This window comes from Drosophila teissieri, chromosome 2R (genome assembly GCF_016746235.2).
Source record: "Drosophila teissieri strain GT53w chromosome 2R, Prin_Dtei_1.1, whole genome shotgun sequence".
In the NCBI taxonomy this organism is placed as follows: Eukaryota; Metazoa; Arthropoda; class Insecta; order Diptera; family Drosophilidae; genus Drosophila; species Drosophila teissieri.
The window spans coordinates 6,060,252-6,079,230 of NC_053030.1; the positions used below are offsets into that span (position 1 = coordinate 6,060,252).

General features: G+C 40.8%; 2 protein-coding genes and 1 long non-coding RNA gene across 8 annotated transcripts in view; 2 read left to right on the plus strand and 1 right to left on the minus strand.

The window, feature by feature from the left end:
• LOC122613247 overlaps window positions 1–18,979 on the minus strand; it is a 40,306-nt gene that overhangs the window by 8,363 nt on the left and 12,964 nt on the right. Inside the window, exons 2-3 of one of the 2 annotated variants that reach the window (XM_043787338.1) lie at window positions 17,057–17,088; window positions 3,996–4,025 (exon numbers count right to left, since the gene is read on the minus strand). In XM_043787338.1, coding sequence (XP_043643273.1) covers window positions 3,996–3,998 — 3 coding nt within the window. In that variant the 5' untranslated portion in view covers window positions 3,999–4,025; window positions 17,057–17,088. The remainder of the gene's footprint in view (window positions 1–3,995; window positions 4,026–17,056; window positions 17,089–18,979) is intronic. The other variant, XM_043787339.1, reaches the window with a different exon arrangement.
• On the plus strand, window positions 647–2,456 carry LOC122613248 (probable cytochrome P450 310a1). Its single transcript, XM_043787340.1, has 6 exons — window positions 647–1,162; window positions 1,226–1,348; window positions 1,409–1,590; window positions 1,643–1,873; window positions 1,932–2,201; window positions 2,266–2,456. Exons 1-6 carry the CDS (start codon window positions 675–677, stop codon window positions 2,454–2,456), a joined length of 1,485 nt encoding a protein of 494 aa, XP_043643275.1. The 5' UTR covers window positions 647–674.
• Window positions 5,814–7,039, plus strand: LOC122613249. Of its 5 annotated transcripts, none has more exons than XR_006325678.1 (3): window positions 5,814–6,203; window positions 6,269–6,342; window positions 6,400–7,039. It is a non-coding gene; the product is annotated as an uncharacterized LOC122613249 (long non-coding RNA). The 5 variants fall into 5 exon arrangements; XR_006325677.1 differs by having other exon boundaries at window positions 5,817–6,199; window positions 6,254–6,342; window positions 6,406–7,039; XR_006325674.1 differs by having other exon boundaries at window positions 5,819–6,199; window positions 6,254–6,342; window positions 6,400–7,038.

The following is an 18,979-nucleotide window of genomic DNA, read 5'->3' on the forward strand; positions in this document are numbered from 1 at the left end:
TCAACTTGGGAACAAAAGAATGACCACAACTAAGTAGTATGGACTGGTATATGCCAATTAATTTGTTAAGTATTGAAAAAAGTCGACATTTAATTTTCCTAAATATTTTACAATGCAGTCCTTGTCTCAAACTTTTCTTAAAAAGTTAAAAATGTTTGAAAAAAGTTGTGTCCCTTATGTTGACTTAAATCCTTATAGGCTTTACCTCCGCATAATGGGTATTTTTTTGGTACAAAAACTTGCTCCAGACTTTGATAATAACATGGTACAGCCCAGGGCCTGTATAAATTACTATCAGGCCGCTCAGAACAGCCATACAGAGAAACAGGGAGATAACTGAAGCCGAATGTGATAGTATGCCCGGAATTTTTTTGTTCGATTTTTTCCTCCCGATTCTGTTTGAGTTTCGGTTTTGTTATTTTGGTCAGACCAGATTGACTTGCAGTTGTCCGCTGACAGACGAGAAGAGCGGTGAGTCGATCGCGACTTTCGATTTCGTTTGGCATCTTCATCATTATCATTATCATTATCGGTATCATCCGCACAGGGCCTGCCAACTCGCAGTAATTATCTGCATCGGGGCAGACGTCCTCAGCCTCAGAATCGGCTTTAGTTTTCCAGATCGCAGGCACCAGTCTGTCAGGGCACCTCGAAGTCGCAACATCATCGACACAATGTGGCTGCTGTTGCCTATTCTGCTATATTCGGCGGTATTCCTCTCGGTTCGGCACATTTACAGCCACTGGCGACGCCGGGGATTCCCCTCGGAAAAGGCCGGCATCACGTGGAGTTTCCTGCAAAAGGCATACAGACGGGAGTTCCGACACGTGGAGGCCATCTGCGAGGCCTACCAGTCGGGCAAGGATCGGCTCTTGGGCATCTACTGCTTCTTCAGGCCTGTCCTTCTGGTGCGAAATGTCGAGCTGGCCCAGACGATTCTGCAGCAATCGAATGGACACTTCAGCGAACTGAAGTGGGACTATGTCGCGGGATATCGCAGGTTCAATCTGCTGGAGAAACTGGCACCCATGTTTAGTGCCAAACGATTGTCGGAGATGTTCGGGCAGGTCCAGAAAGTGGGCGATCATTTAATTCACCATCTGCTGGACAAGGAAGACCAAGGAGGCCCCTTCGAAGTGGATCTCCAGCAGAAGCTCAGAGTGTAAGAAGCAAATATATATTATTATATTATCTTATATAACGTTTATATTCATTCCACTCTCAGTTACTCCGTCAACATAATTGCCAATCTGATTTACGGCTTAGACATTAACAACTTTGAGCACAAGGACCATATCTTGACCAGCTACCTGAGCCACAGTCAGGCTATACAATCTATACAATCCTTGTAAGTACCCATTATGGAAATTCCCACTAAAGCGTACCTTCATTTCAATCCAACCCTCAGCACCTTGGGTCGACTGCCGCAGAAATCTTCATATACCTACCGCTTAAGAGATCTCATTAAACAAAGCGTAGAACTACGTGAAGATCATGGACTGATACGCAAAGATATTTTACAACTACTAGTCAGATTTAGAAATGGCAACGAAGTTTGTGGCGATAAATGGCAACTGGACACGACTAACGGCAAGCTTTTGAGTCTCTTATTTGAAAACCAGTACTGATTCGTAATTTCTAGATGCAGAGAAGCTGTTGTCCATCAAACGCTTGGCCAAAGTGGCCGAGGATCTCCTAAAAGTATCCCTAGATGCAGTGGCTTCAACTTTAACCTTCACACTCTTGGAAATCCTGCAAGAACCTCTAATAGTGGAAAAGCTTCGAGCGGAAATAAAGGAACTGAGCAATACAAATGGTCAGCTTAAATTTGAAGAGCTGAGTGGTCTTAGGTATATGGATATGTGTTTACAAGGTATGTTTATTCTTCATGTTTCCGTCAGGGAGCGTTAATATTTTTTAAATATTTACAGAAACTCTTCGCAAATATCCGCCTCTACCCATTATTGAACGTGTTTGCCGCAAAAGTTATTCGCTTCCCAATTCAAAATTTACAATTGATGAGGGAAAAACTTTGATGGTGCCCTTACTAGCCATGCACAGAGATGAAAAATATTTCAGTGAGCCAATGAAATATAAGCCACTTCGGTATCTGCAACCTGGCAATGATGTGGGCCAATGTGAAGAAAAGACCAAGAGCAATGTTTTCATTGGATTTGGCATTGGCGGATCACAGTGCGTGGGTACGTAAGAGATTCAAAGTATCCTAGAAATATTCAGACAATATTTTTCTTATCCTAATTGCAGGACAGAACTTTGCCAAGTTAGTAATTAAAGTTGCCCTGATCAAACTACTGCAAAACTTTAATTTGGAATTGGATCCGAAGCAGGTGAAAACCATTCAAGTTTCCCACCGACCAGCTCCTCTTATACACAGTAAAGATGGACTGAAAGTCAAATTGAAGAGACGCGAAATAAACCCGAAATTTTACAGCTAAACTAAGTTGAGCTAAGTTAAGTTCTTTAATTTGAGCATCTTTTTCAACACTTTGTCGTGTGTGTGCGCGACACCTGAAATTATGCTATAAATAAAATTCAGTATATTATGGTCACAGTTTCCCCTTCTCGTCCTTGTTGTTGCTTTTGTATATGTCTGGTCTTGTTTGCTTCGTTCGCTTCGTTAACTTTGCAAAATGCCAAAAGGTCCCGGGGCTCACGATGCGTATACGCAACGTCACACGACGCCAAACTCGACGCATTAAATTAGTCATTCCTATGTGCCCCCGTTGTTGTTTACGCCAACACGGATATAAAGACCCGATTCTGGATAGTGAGATAGAGAGGAGGATGGCATAGATGGCATAGATGGAGATATCATCTCTGGCGGAAAAGACATGTGCTTCCATTTGAGTTTATCGTTAAATTTGATTTGCTTTGTTGCCAATCCAACATGACAGCGGCCTGGATACCAATACCAATAGTACTGTCTTCCGAAATATGTATGCTTAAGTCAAGTCCGTCTGTCCACTTCAAGCACTCAATTTGCTGCCCAACACTTCGAGAAATCACTTTTGAAATTCAGAACATAAAAACATTCTATAGAAACTAAAGCAATACAGGGAATGTTGGCTACCAACATTTAACTTCACATAACAATCACCATTACCCACCATTTATCCACTGGCTCACTTTCTCTCAGTGTGCCAATCCAGTTCGAGTATGTTCGCAGGAGTGGCAATCAGGGCCGAAAGGCGCTTCTAATGATGCCGCAATTAGGCCGCATTATGGACACATTTATCATCCACAGACCGGACCGGGGAAACGGAATGCGAGATAGAGATGTCACAAACAAATGACTCTAATGAGTGCGTAAAGTGTTTTACATTAATGAAAACTTTTGGCCGGCCCCAAGCCAACACCAAAAAAGACGCCATCAAACTAATTGAGCCTAAGCTGGGGCTTTGCTCTCCGGGACAAATGACCTGGAAAGAGTCCGAAATCAACGGCCAACTTTACGACTCCTGCTCAGGCCGAAGTATTAAAATTGAAAATTGAAATTCAATCAAACGAACAGGGGTTGGTTGCCCATGGACAATTTAAAGCCCGAGCCGGAATAGGATGATAAAATCCACTGGCACGACTACGACAACAGGAGCAAGTGGTGCTCTTCACATGTTCTGACCCAGTTCGCAACAGGCGAGCCAAGTGTCGAATATAAATTGCATGAGGGGGGAGATGGAGAGCCGGAAAACGGCGATGGAGATTCGGTGGCAACTCCCTTTGGCGCAATCTTGGCTGCCATTGTCCCGGTTACATTTTAACATTACTCATTCCACATTAAGCGCTCAAAGCGGCAGCCTTGCCCGAAAAACCGCACAATTCCAGCTTAAAAAGTTGTGCATAAATTATACACTGCGAAGAGTGTACAATTTTCTTTTCTTCTAGCATAAATTGTGATTTATTTCACCCATGGGACATGCTCCGTGTACTGCTAATTTTCATGTAAAGTTGTTGTCCAATTAGGGTTGTTAACTCACCATAATTTCAAGATCTGTTTTCGGGGTTAACTGCAAGGAGATAGAGAAACAAAAATGGCATCGATTAATCAAGTGCACATTTATGGGGCTGTGCTTTTGAACTTTAGATGGCAAAACGAAACCAGATTGCAATTGAACTGAAAGCACAATCTTTGAGATACATTTATTCCGAACAAGCAACAGATCGCTGCTGTCCCCTTTAATTAGCCTATTGACATACGACTTTGGCTTGGCTTTTATTGTTTTTGCCTAGCCAAAGTTGTGCAACACTCTAGACTGCTTAGGTAAAATCACTTTAAAAGCGTTTAAGTGGCTTAACTAGGGGAATTATTTGTTATGCGCTAGACAAACAGAAACTTGAGCGTTTGTATCGTTCAGTTTAAGCCCACAAATATGCCAAATATTTGCATAATAAAAACGGAAATTTCTTTGCACAACAAAGAGGCTCTCATAAATAATAGGGCTATTATTTTAGCTTTGACTTGAAAACTGTTTTCAATAGCTGAGCAAAGTTACGTAAATAATATAAAAAAGTGCCTTAAATGAACGAAATTTTACAAAATCCCCACTTTGGCTTACTGCTACTAAAAAAACAAACCCATTTTTTATCATAATATCTTTTATTTCCAAAATTTGTTCTGCCATTTTCTGACAACTGCAATTATCTTCGCTAATTGGATGAGAACATTTTTCGTTCAAAAACTTTCCCACTTGCATGGCTAAGAAAACATTTTAAGTGGCGGTCATCTCATGAGCTTATATGTATGTATGTACATATATGTAGCCGCATCACACTTCTCCGACTCTCATAAGAATTCGCCCAACTTTGCCCCAAAAAAAGATAAAGTAACAAACGACCTCGGAGGTCAGCAGTAATAAAACCAAGTAAATGCTTGGCCTTTAATTGTGCTCTCTCTTGTTTTTTACGAATATTTGTTTAACAATTAAAGCTGGCTAGGGTGTTGGTCTGTGTGGCTGTCATGTATGAAGATTATGGTTACCAAGAGCTAGAGGAATAAAGAATACGGGGAAATTTCAGGCTTACTTAACAGTGTTACTTCCACACACACAAAAATATATATTTGTGTAATGTGAGACTGAATCTGATTCATTCTGATGAATCAGAATAGAATGGATTTTGATTTTTCAATATAAATGGATGAGAAAGTCATAAGTAACAACAGCTTTGAAGCTTCCCAATTATATACTATTAACTGTAAAAGCTGTAATGTCAAAATTATAAGTTTCTTTTAAAGAGGGCACACTGTCTGCGGATTCAGTTGGTTTACTTTTTCAATTTGTGTGTGCTGCATTCACATAATTGCCGCTTGGAGTTGCATGATGCATGCGTGCTGCATCCGCCTGCCGCCCTTCAAACTGCACATACATGTATGTACACTTGTATGTAGGTGCATCCACATCCATATATAGATCATCTTTGTTCCGAGGAGAGAGTGGAGGATGTTTGAGGATGCCGCTGGTGTTTGCGTGCAGCTGTTTGTTGTTGTTATTGGCGGCTGTGTGCAGTTGCTTTAATTATTGTCAGCCAAACTGTCGCGGCCCACCAGTCGCATGTGTAATTTGTTTGTCTGCCTCTTTTCATATCTCCATATCTTTTTCTTTTTTTGTTGGCTGCTTCGCCTTCTTTACACCACATTTTATCCGTTTCCGACTCTTAATTAATTTATGGGTCTGTCTCTTTAGCGGGTGCTTAAATAGTGCGTCAAATTCGAGCATTGTGAAGTAGGTGGCATCACATCTTCTCATTATCTCATTTTTATAAGTATTTCAATAACCAAAGTTTACAAAAATTACCTTAATCAAGCAGTTAGTTCCCTAAAATGAAATTTCAGTTTTAAGTTTCCGTGTTCCCTTGCCAGAAGCGCACCTTCCTAATGGCCAAAATCATTTAGCCTTCACTTTCAATTACCCGCCGTAACGAAGCGTAGAGAGCATTTATCAAAATGCCAAACTAGATAACTTAATTAAAGCCCGAAAATCAATCTGCATATATATGGGGCCTGACAAAATCAAAATCTCAGCAGCACCACCCACCGCCCCGCGCCCCACAAACAATGGGAAGCAACGGCAAACAACAACATCCGCTTATCGCGATAAATCAAAGCCACGAGTGTTGTTAATTTTCCGAGAAAATTTGGGTATACAAAGTTTCTTAGGGGGATAAAGGAGAAGAGGAGAGAAACGTGCGTGAGTGTGCATGGTAATAAAAACAACTTGAATTTATGTTTTCACGGCAGAAAAATTATCTTAAGCCAGGAAAGGGGGAGCTGGATATGGAAACTTCTTTGCTCACTTTGGGGTCCAAACTGCTGAATGCCAGTCATGTGTGAGTACATACCATTTATGTGGCTACGACAAGCGACTTGCTAATTCTAATTAAAAGCAACAGCAACTTGGGGAAGTCTGCAACACACTCAAGCAGAAAATTATCAACTCCGCGGAGAGATACGCAGATGAAGATATTAACTAAGCTTCTGCTCGGCTAGACCAAAAGATGTTCCGTGCAGAAAAAACGGGGGAAAAATGAGCAAACCCCTGCCACCGCAGGCCAAAATTAAATTGTGCACATTTCCGTGGAGCGGAAATTGCCCAAGTTTGTCACTTGGAATGAGTACATACGGAACCTGGGATGTGCATAATGGAATCGCCATCCATGAGTTTCCTCTCCGCAAATTGAAATTCATATCATTCACTTTAATGCGAAACAGCACTCCCTCCCTCAGAATTTGGTAATTGAACAAAGCACACAGGTGTAAATTATGTATTGAAATTGTGGGAGTTTTGGTTTACATTTTAAAGCCCCAGAGCGGTGAACAAAACATTTGCCTAGCCATAATCACTTCCATTGCATTTAACCAGAAATTAGCGGATGCTGTGACCTGTGTGCAATTTGCACTCATAATTAAATTAAATGCCTAATTAATTACCCTTAGACTCGTGCATCAACTGCAAATGTGCCAAATGTAATCCGAATGAACATGTAGCTGCACAGTTGCGCACGAAGTTGTTTAATTTATGATCGAATATAAATCAAATTATAGGTGAGCTAAATTATGACAATGCCACACCGGATGACCCAAAAGCAAGGGCGTGTATGTGTTTGAAGTCTTCCTTTAAAGTCTAACATATTTTACACAAATTGTTGCACAATTCCTAGGTTAAACCTTGCTGAATTGCACTTTCTAATCGCAGTAAGTGTTCTGTGCAGCCGTTCAAACTTCCTAAATGTTCTTCTTCTCCTGCTGAAAGCATTATCCTGTAAAACATAAACTCCTTTTCCTGCTAAAATTGTCTCTCCGTTGGGTTAAGCTGCGAAGATAACCCCATAAAATCCAGGCTAGTCATCAAATTGGCTCCTCCATCGGCTCAGCTCTTCATGAACCGGATGAACCCTTGACTACCTAATTCCGGTTGCAGCATACATGTAGCTATATCTATTGCCCACAGCGACTTCTGCAGCTGATCCTTGCCTGAAAATATTCACAACTCCTTCGTTGCCTTCTCTAATTTACTTCACTGCTGCGACTCATAACTCAATCCCTGACTCTTCCCGCTCCGTGGCTCCGATAACCCTAGCCACATCCAGATGCATTGACAAAATTTCACTCAGGATGGGAGATGCTGGTCCCTGCTGCTGTGGATTGCAAATTGCGAAGCTTTCGAGACCCGGCGACTGCAGTTGGTTGCAGATGCAGCTGCAGAAGGGGGAGCACTTGGATGGTTGGTGGGAGCTCAAGCTTGTCTTCTGCACCCTGTCACATGCCACATTCTGGCAACTCTTTTTATACAGGGTATGAAGCAGGTATAAGTACTTTTTGGAAACGTTTTTAAGTGAGCCTTTGTGTGAAGTATAAACGACCTAACCTTCGTGACACACTAAGTATCTCAAATGAAATATGCAATGTTTCAAATAGTTTCTATAAAGTCCGAAGTGAAGAAAGGGATATCCCAAAGTCTACTACCAAGACCTCCATAGTTTTTCTTGTCGGCATGCTTTTCGCAATCAGTGGAAAGCAGCTTGAACCGCTGCAGTTGTTGCAGTTGTTGCATTTGTTGGCGTTGCATGGTTTGGCGTGACATTTGGCTTGGTGAGGAACCGGGAATTGGGGAGGTGGGACATGGGACATGGGTTTGGGATTGGGAGTCATCTCTTTCTCGACATGCAGCCTAATCTGGCGTAGCTTTATGCCCTGCGTTTTTTCTGGGTTTCGATGTCACACGAAGTGTAACGCCGTCGCCAAATGATGCGCAATTCACAAATGAAACTAATTTTCCGAACGGCAACAAAGTCAATTTTCCATCTAATCCGAAGGGGGCATGAGTGGGTACGATGTTTATGGTGCCATCGCCTTAAACTATGTCAAATGCCGTTCAATTAAGTTTTCGCTTGCACAATGATAAGGAAAACCTGCCCGCTCTCGACTCATAACAGTGACGCCGCATGGTATTAACACGGCTTTAGCACGGGGGTTTTGGGGCCAATCGAGGGGCGTGCCACTGGCCTGGGGCTCTGGGGCATGTGGGAACATCAGATTGATAGCGTCGCTAAACAACACAAAACTGAAAGACCCAAAGGGCTGGGCTAGCTCCCCACTTCTAATCAAGCACGTAAATAAAGTTAAGGTTTACGTACATATGTATATGCATGATAGGGACACAAAAACATAGAGACACAAAGGGGATGCAATTTATTTAGGAAAAACGGAAGTTGGGATACCCTAATTTGGATAAACTTATTAGCTTTGAAAACGTAATGAACCAATGTGACTATTTGATGTACTAAAATGTATCAAAATTCTTTCTTTTCAAAGGTACTTTTGATAGTTCATAAATTACATTTTGTTGGATAATAGAATTAAAAAAATCAAAATTCCGTTAAAACTTCGTGCTTTATATGGATTAGACAATCTAACACACTAGTAATAAAATCCGTTTCCAAATGTAATATACCCTTTGTAGCAAGCATGGCAGATTGTTGGAAGCTCGCCGAAGGGCCAGGACTGCCTTTGGGCTAGTCATCAGATCAATGGGGTTAGAACACACACACGAATCCGGCGGCACACACTCTCTGCCCTCAACAAAGGCGGCCAAATGACAACCTCAGGTTCCATTCTCCCTCTATATATAGAAAGGTATAAGTATGTGACGGGGCGTTTGAAGGGTCTGATGGGTTACTGGAGGGATCCGCTGTTACTGCTGCTGTTGCTGTTACTGCTGCTGTTGCTGTTGCTGCTGCCCGGCGGCGAAGTACAATAAAAACTGCTCCAACGTTGCATGTAACATTTGATTAGCCTGTGGAAGGGGCACAGTGTGGTCGGGTGGACTGGATGGCCAACGGAGGGGCAAAAAATGAGCAGCATATTGCCGCTCGGTGCACTTGGGGCAATGGCAATTAGAGGTTAACTTGAAGTACTCTCGCCCACGAACAACCGCTGCCATCTTCTTCCTATTCTTGCACAACCACAGTTCCGGACAAGAACTTATTCAGAACTGACTACAGTAGAGCTCCTCTGTTGGACACTGACTTTAAGTTCCCTTAAGAAATTGGGAGCAAAGTAGAGACAATTTGGTTAGCAAGCTTTCAGTTTCATCACTTTAACTTGGCTCGTCACAATCAAGATTCATTTTTATACCGGTATTATAATAGGAATTTAGTCACCAAACTTTGACTGTACTCTGCCAGGAAGCTGAGGAAATACATAGTTATATGGTTAGTTTGGTTAATATACGACTTGTTCCGTTTCGGCCCATTTACCTCCAAGCACAATGTTAACTTGGTGATACGCTCCCAACATTCTTGGGGAATTCACTTGTTCTTGCACCACAAACTTCAACTTGACTTTTGAACACAAGTGCAGTGATGTATATTGAAAGGGGGATGTGATTGTAGTGTCTGTGGTCACAAGTGAAAACTTGGAAGTTTCGTTAAATATATTTGTCGGGCAAGTTTATTATGGAAGTTTACCAACTTATAGCTGGGGAATGGTTTACCTAATCGGTAGGAAAGTGAAGGCGGCCGTGAAATGATCAAGGGTTACGCGCTATAGAACCTAAACTTTATGTAAACACATAAGATTTGTAGGCCACTATATTGTAACAACTAACAAAGAGAGGAGTGTAGGTAGTGTTATCAAAAACTAAACCATTTTCAAAGTTGTCACGGCTTAGATTGCATTAAAATCGATTGAAAAATCCAATTTATCCACGGCCAAATCCGTTCTTCGAAATCAATCAAGCAATCCAAAAAGGAAGAGCTCCGAGATTTATCCCAAAATATCCTCACTGCTTCCTTACCAATTTACTCCCGAACTTCTGACTTTTCCACAGCCCATCCACCGCAATTTCTCACAGCAGACGGCTCAAGTTTTCCACGTGAAAAATGGCATCATAAGAAAAGTTATTGTCTCTGTAGTTGCCCAACTCGACTGAAGTACAGTGAAGCCCCCCACTGGCTACGGTGAACCCTTCATCTGCACTGGCAAGGCAGCGTCATCAGCGGCAGCGTCGAGAGTTTATTATGCAATGGCAAAAATTTAGTGCCATTTGTTGTCAACGCGATGAATGCAACAAACGGCGGAACGAAAGGAGTCAGTGGTGAGCATCAGTTTTCACAGTAATAGTCATAGTTTCCTAATAAAAGATCTTAGTTTGTTTAAAATAAGGATAGATAGAATTTAATTAAAACCAGTTGAATGGTTGCTCCTAGCCTTTTTATTTGTACACAAAAAACAGCTTTTATCCAGATATATCAGGTGCACCTAAACTAGTTAGAAATAACTTCTATCTGTTGGCATCACTGAAGACATCAACGAGGTTTTGCCATTACAACGAGGGGGGCGGGGAGTTCGTCTGGGAGCTGACTGTTCACATTTGCGCAGCCATAGCTATTGTAATGAGTTTGTGAGCCAAGTCGAGAGACAATCCAAAGGCAAGGCAACGCGAAATGTTGCAATATGTAAAATTAACATCGCCTTGATTGTGGGGAGTTTGCAAGATGAGCGAAGAAGTTAGTGGCCAAAAAGTTCGGAAGTCGAAACGGGTGTCCCCTTGGATGAATGCTTCATGCAACAGCACTTACCCCTACTTTTTAGCATCCTCACTGAAAACTGGCTACAAATTTGCCACTAATTGCAAGTGGCGAGGATTCAAAAAACTCATAAAACGGCACGAAACGGAAACCAATTTCGCTTGACAATGATTGTGTGCGATTGATTGACTGATTGATGAACTGCCTAAGTTGCTGGACGTGTCGCTGTACGATGTCCAATTAAGACCGAATTAAAGTCGAATGAAATCTGTGTTAATCAAAGTTGTCAAAATCAAATTTGTTCGTTGTATCGAAAACAAAAGTGAAATTCCATAGCCAGCGGTCACTGTGATCTCTGTGGTTTTACCTTCTGAATTTTACCACCACCGACTTTGGAGATAGAGACTGCGAGATCAATGTTCGGAGAAGAGTGAAAGTCAAGTCCAAACATTATGTTTTATGGTCTTGGACACCTTTTTTCGCCAGCCGACTCTTTCTTTGACTTGTTGTCTTTGTCCAATTATTCACGCTATGCGTTTGAGTTTATTTAAATTTTGTAAAAGAAACCACAAACAATTAGCTACACCCATGTCGCGGGTAAAGCTATAGTTAAATCGCAGAAAGGGTGGAGTCTTGCCTTGTGAAATAACAATTAAACCTTAAAACACAAATAAATTTAACATAATTATTAATGCATTGGTATTAAGCTTTTACATGTAATATAGCAAAGAAACTTTATATTGTTGCTCTGACTAGGCGCTACATTTTAAGCCGATTTATAGTACATCTTCAGCTTTTCAAAATCAAATTAAAGTCACTACTTTATTTAGGAAAATCCCCCTTAATCAACGGCAAGGCTACGCCTTTGGCAAAGTGCAAAAATAACTTTCTTTTACCAGCCCCCATAAAATTTAAGAAGATCTTATTGTGTGGCCTCCCCTGTCACCGACAATAAGACTAACATACAAAATTATAACACAATATAAGAAATGCTTTAAAATCAGACAATGCAAGTCACACAATGGCCCATCCAAGTACAATTAACTTAAATTTTTCTGCTTCTTCAGCTAGACCTTCAAATGGTTGAAAGCGAAACTTAAAATCGCCGAATGCCGAAAACATTTTGCCGACCATTGGAAAACCACCTCGACCATTCGAAGACCAATTGTCTGGGGTGTGCGGGTGTGAACTTAACTGTATTGGGCAGTTGGCCAAATGTTTGTGAGTCGGCTAAGCCCCCGTGTCAATCCGAACAGCCATCCATCAATCACTCCGCCAATTCCCCAGTTCCTAATTAGCATGCGATTCATGGGAACAATTGAAAAGTGTTGGTCAAATTTTAAATGTCATGCTCGCACTTGTTTTCGTATTTGGGGGCTGAGGATTATATCGACATTATATGGACTGGTGCTCAAGGGCCCGAAGCCCCGAAACGTGAGTCGAATTGCAGAGCGCGAATTCACATTTTACTAAGGTCACTGAATGTTTGTTTTGCAAATGCCGAATTAACGTTTATTATGCGTGTGTGAAAATCATTTTTGCTGCCGACAAAAGTTGAACTTTCCTTTTAGCGGGCTTGTGCGAACAGGAGAACAAGTTCTCGTCCACCTGCCACGCCAAAAATCATTATCATCGAAGAAAACCTGATTCCAGACGCGTGTTTCCTGTTCGCAAGGCCTAAAACAAGTTTCCATTTTTTTCCCGAGCATCGCATAACTCAATAGCGGCGGGAAGCATTCCTTTCCTTTTGGCCAACACTCTCCAAAAATAATTAAAAACTCTCCTGTGAGATTTATCGAAAAAAGGAACCCACCAAACCGCATTCCAATCCAGTAACTTAACGACAAGAAAGAACATTTGGGGTTCACAAATCGAGTTACTGCCAACGCCAAAAAGCAGCCAAGCCCTTATTCTATTGATGTTGCCATGATATATGTGTAGTTCCCCACATAAGTTTCGTGACGAAAGCACTGAAATTGAGTTTGACTTTCGGCAAATCACGTGACATGCTCCAAATATGGAACACCGAAATTTATTTTGCCACATCAACTCCCAATCTATGCAAATAAGTAGAACAAATGCGAATTCATTTTTGAAGGCCTTCCCGTTCTTGCTGCCCCAACCACAGACAAGATTTATGCGTTTTTGTTATTGACAACGCTCAAACAATAGACTCCCCATCAGTCGCTGGATATTGGCTATGGCTGCCATGGCAACTGTCGTTTATTACACTTTGGTTTTGCCCCCAAAATGCTGTAAAAAATGGCGTTGGAAAAACTATGGTTCATGAAGAGATGGCTTTAATGGCAAACAGTTTTGTTGTCATTCTGTATTAAAGAGAGGCTGACAGCCTTATTAAAACATAAATAAAGCTTCCTTTGACCAACTTTTTTATTGCCGGCATTTCTCGGTCATTTCAAAGTTTCTATTGAGCACCAAGCTTCTATTACAAACTTAGCTACTGATGACGACAAAGTTACTTTCCTGTCTGGAAATTCATAATTCGTTTTGAGCCATAAAAATTTTAGTTTAATTTCGAATGTAATAAAAATTTCTCCGCAAATAGCTTCAGCACTTGCGATGAAAATAATTTTCGCTTTCTGTGCTTTAATTTCACGTCATTTAAATTGGGCCCGGCATCAACAGCCAACGCATTTCGTCCATAATCTGAACAATTATGGTATAGGCCAAACCTAATGATAGTCGCCCGGCTGAACAATGTGGTTCAATTTCGAAAGAAAATCGTGCCGCAGCGGCCAATCTCGGCTTTAATTAAGGTTCATTCGACCAAAGTTGGGACAACGCCTCTACACAGAAATGTGCATAGCATAGAAGCGATCAAAGATATAGATATGGGCAAATATATAAGGCCCATTCGAGTGGACGGCTTTCGCCTTGTTCATGCAATTTGTATAAGCCCCAAATGATTATTGCCAATAAATTTGCAGGAAAAAAATAAAGACACGTACAGAAAATCCGAAAAACTGGTTGGGGTAGAAAGCCAGAAAAAACCAGGGACACCGCCCAAACTGACCACCACTTAGAGATCCAGTATCTGCTGCGGATGATATGTAACCCAAGTGGCAGACGACAGACGACAGAGGCAAACAGGTAAAAGTGATTTGTCTCAAAGCCTAAGCAGCCGATCCGGCAAATATCTGCATATACGAGTGTATGTAGATACAGATACATGGGCACAGTCATAGTCCAATCGTGTTTTGGGGCATGTTGCGTGAATTAAGCGCCGCTTCCGACAGCTTGTCATGCAAATGAGCTGGTCGGTCCTTATGGGGGAAAACAAACATGGAAAGCCTGGTGGCTTTGGGGGCACATGGAGAAACTATATAGCTATATATTACTGAGGTGCGAAGCTTTCAGTCAAAAAGCCACTTCGCTATTGCTCTTTTCTTATCCATTATATTAATTTATCATCAAATGATGTATATGTTCTTATATAAGAAAAGCTGTTTTCAAAGCTATGTCCAAAAATATAATTGGATTTTTCTCACTGTACGCAAACACTGGACTTTCCCAGCGCATCTAGCGATTCTCTCACGTTGACGCCTAACCCAAAGGCAAAACAAAATAAACAAATTAGGTGTAATGAGATGGGGCCACTGGGGCTCAAAAGTAAGTGTAGTCATCAGCAGTCGGTCAGCTTTTCCACACTTTTCACTTTCCACTTGTATTCTTGATTACCGAGGCCTGCTTTCATTTTCATTGGGCAAAAAGCGAAACAGAAAAATAATGGAAGTGGATGTGGTGACAGATACACCTGGCCACTACAGGTTGCTTAACTCAATTTTCGATATCTGTTCATCGCTGGCTTGTGGGCTTAGCCAAGCTACGCAACTGTATTTTTTTTGCGAAAAACAACAACCCGATTGCATTGAGGTGGCCTAAACGCATTTTTGCGGCAGGCTTTACAAAAGTCCAACAAAAAACCAGACCGAACTAAAGCACAGCAATGTAGTGGTATGGATTGCACCTGTCAGTGGGTATCTGAAAAATGAATGTTGCATTGCTGTTTAAATCACAAAAAAGCACGCAGAAAATTGCACACCCTTAATCGCCAGCAAAAAATATGGTTATATTTAGGTAATGAAGCCAATGTGAAAGACCCTTCCTCGAATTTTTTTAAAGAAGAAATGACAAATTGGCTGAGTTACGTTTCAATGCAATAAAATAAATACACGTTGAAACTATTTATATTCCATTTTATTTAAACCGAAATGAGAACTTCAATGAGTTTAAGTTATAGCAATTCCTGTGGTGTTTGAATAGGCACGCGTTTCATAATTCAATTTTAGGCTGACTGCCATATTAAGCTTGAATAAATTGGTTTTCGCAAAAATCAGACGAACATATATACAATGTTTAGATTTGCTGAATTGTCGGTTGTTGTTTACCATTTTAAGCAAACAGAAATTCTGAATAAATATTATGTTTAAATAATAACCCTTCTATGATTACAACGCCGCTGGCTAAAAGCGACCACCCAAAATAAATACATTGGAGCTCCATAAATCAAAGATTAAACGCTTAATTAATCTTGCTCATTCCCAAAGCGTGGAATTTAATAAATGGTGAGCGAAATAAAAAGTTCGCAAAGCGTAAAACAAATAAATTAAATGGAGAACAACAAAAGGAAGTTACTGCACTTCGGTTGGATGATGTCATGCCACAGAATAAAAAGAGGAAAATCAACAAAGCCTTAAATACTTAGATAAACAAAAATAGCGGAAAACCGAAAAAATGAACTATAGAACTTGGCGAACAACAAAAGGAACGTCATCATGATCATCATGACTATTTTTAATTCCCATATCAATGCAAGATTTTGTTTCCCACCATCAAGAAGCCAAGTTGTCCAGCTGGAGGTCACATGTGTGCGCGATCAAGTTCTATGGAACCATACAGAAATATACAGAAATCCCCTGTACAACCTCTCCGCCGATCCATACAAAATGGCACTAAACTTGACTCAACTCAACTCATTTACAGCTATTTGCAACTTATTATTGTATAGCTATTGATGGATACTAAACTACAAGTATCTCTCGGATACAGTTGAATAACTACTGAGAACGAGTGTATCTTCCATCTTTCAGTTGAATAACTAGCTTGTGATTGACACGCCAGAGCTGTTGCATAAAGTACATTTTTGTAATATACGCGCATTACGGGAGAATGGAGAATTGCATGTGCAATCATTGGAAAGTAGTGTAAAAATGAAAATATTGACAAGGAATAAACAGTGCAAAGTGCCTGAAGGTGACTCTGAATGGAAATCGCATGGCAATGAGAATATAAGCTCAATAGCCGTTCGGAAATCTACAAAATCAGAGACCTCTTATAGATTAAATTTATTACAAATGAAATAACAGCAGCTGTATTATGTGCCCCATTAAGATAGAAGGTATACAGTTTTAGATTTGTGATTTTTGATGAATTATTCTTTAATTGTTTTGTGTTAACTTAACTTCCTCTAAACTATTCGCACTATTTTCAGATCAGACTACTAGGCCATCATAAATCAGTCTGTCCCCTTTGCTGATTGGAAGAAACTCTGCTACTCAATATGCAATTTAAAAATTCTCCGAATTTCTGACCGCCAGGTAGAAGCCAAACAAAAAGTGTTTAGCAACAATAGGAAAAAAAGAGTAAAAACAAAGAGCAGCAAAAAACTTTCGAGCATCGTAAATTATTTCGGAGACTCGACTCAAACTACAATTAGAACGCCCACAGAGCGGGATGGGGCTATTAGCAGGCATGGGGCAAGAGCGAGATGGAGCGACACTCATTTGAGGATTTTTAACGAGTTTCCATCTCGTTGCCGGCTAATTTTTATTAGAGCCGTAAACGGAACTTAAGATCATGTGACTGGAAATCGCAACGATAATGAAAACGAGTCGCACATAAAATTACGCAATAAAACGTCAGCTTTAAAATGGCCGGCAGGCGGATTTGGGTTAAGAACTACATGACAAATGGATTTTATTTGGGAACTTACGTTTCCGGTCGATGAAGAAATCGAAGAGAGAACTGCAAAGAGAAGAGAATGAATAAAAATATTAATCAAAATTAGCTTGGCGAATTTTCTAAGAATATACATTGTACATTTAAATCAACTGCGACTGAACTGAAAACATTTATCTTAGAGAAATTGCGCACTGTGCGAAGAATCAGCGGAAGCAAGAAAAGTTCCCAGTGCGAAATCAACTCAAGCAACTCAAATTCTTGGTATATTTCTTAGATCCCAAACTCAAATCAAATGACGACATTCTCTGGACAAGTTCAAGGTGATTCCGTCGGACTCGTTCCGTTCTCCTCATTCCATTCAATTTCAATTAAATTGACGGAAAATTTAAAAGTTTACTGGGATCAAAATTGAATCGCTTGCGCTCCAATGGGCTGACCTACCGCAGTTGAAACCTCCCGTCCATCGCATTGCAATCTTCTCTCCGGGTATTAAATTTCCAACTCATTAAAATTTTGCACACTGTCTGGCTGGAGTGGCAGTGGCAGTGGACCGACAGACAGACTGTAGACGGTTAAGGGTTGTCCGGGACTCCATATCCCAGCTACAGCTCCTCCATCCCAGCGCCTTTGCCCAGGGTGCCCTGCGCTTTTCCCAGCTGGAGGGACACAAAACCGGGATGAAGGCTTGTCATTTATAAATGAAGTGCATAAAAATGCCTCCAACCGATGTGGGAAACGTGAAGAAGTCCCGACAACTTTATGGGGAGCATTGCTCTGCATTACCCCCACCAATAACTCATGTCTGAGCTTAATCAGAACCTTTTGACTTATCAATTAGGAATTCTAGAGTGATTCACTTGTCCGCTAATTGATATCAATTGTTTGGGTTCCGGAAGGTCGGCTGCAACGGAAGTGGAATTATTTACGGAATCTTATCTTATCCGCTCGCAATCCGCGTCATATATATTTATTGTAATTACGGTGAGACAAAATTCGACTGGTTGCGTCGGTTCGGTCAACCCACGCTGCGTAAACAATAAACAATGAATCGAATTTGGCGAAAACAAAATACAAATTGAGCCAAATTGAGTGAGAGATGCCTACTCAAAAAACTCATAATTGGAGGGGTTCCTACAAAAGGTCAGCGCAGCAATTGGAGAACCACTCGAACAAAACAACTGACGGAACAAAAACAAACTGGCGGAAAATATATATGAAGGCAAAAAAAGCTAATGACAAAGCGAAGCAATAAAAATTAGAAGTTTGTGGCGAGATTAAACGTTTTCTCAAGTGCCCTAGGGTAGAAAGGGTATACTGAGATAGAACAGGAAGCTTGTAATACAGAAGGAAAGATGACCGGATATTATTCATAGTTTTGTTGGCCAACTAGAGCAGGGAGACTAGCGAATTAAATTAAATTATTATTTGATTAAAAAATGGCCAAAACAATGACTTAAGGTCGGATAAATTAAAAGTAGTAGTAGTAACGAACTAAAATATTGGTAGTTAACCTGCCCGTTAATAACAATTTATTTTAAACAGTAAGGTATTTGTTTATTCCAAGAACTCCATGGTAGTCGTTTCCCTTTTCTTGAGTCAGTTTTTCTCAGGTTTTCCAAGCATTTTACTTCCTTTTAACCACGACGACGACAAGCCCTTTTTTCGCTGTTGTGCGTTGTTTGGCTTGTTCTTCTGGGGCAGTTGTTTTGGGTGGGAAGCATTTAACTTGGCTAAAAGCGGCATTAGTGCGATGTATGGGGCGTGTTCCGCCCGAAGGGAAGGCAGCCAATTAATTTTTTAATGGCTTAGACGAAATGACTGACTTTGGGGCTATTACAAAAAGAAAACGACAAAAGAGCGACAGAAAAGTTTTTCTTTTTCAGTTGGAAATTGTCAATTAGTAAAGTGCCTGCCAAGAATTGGGAAAATTTTAAACTCCTTCAGGACACGCCCT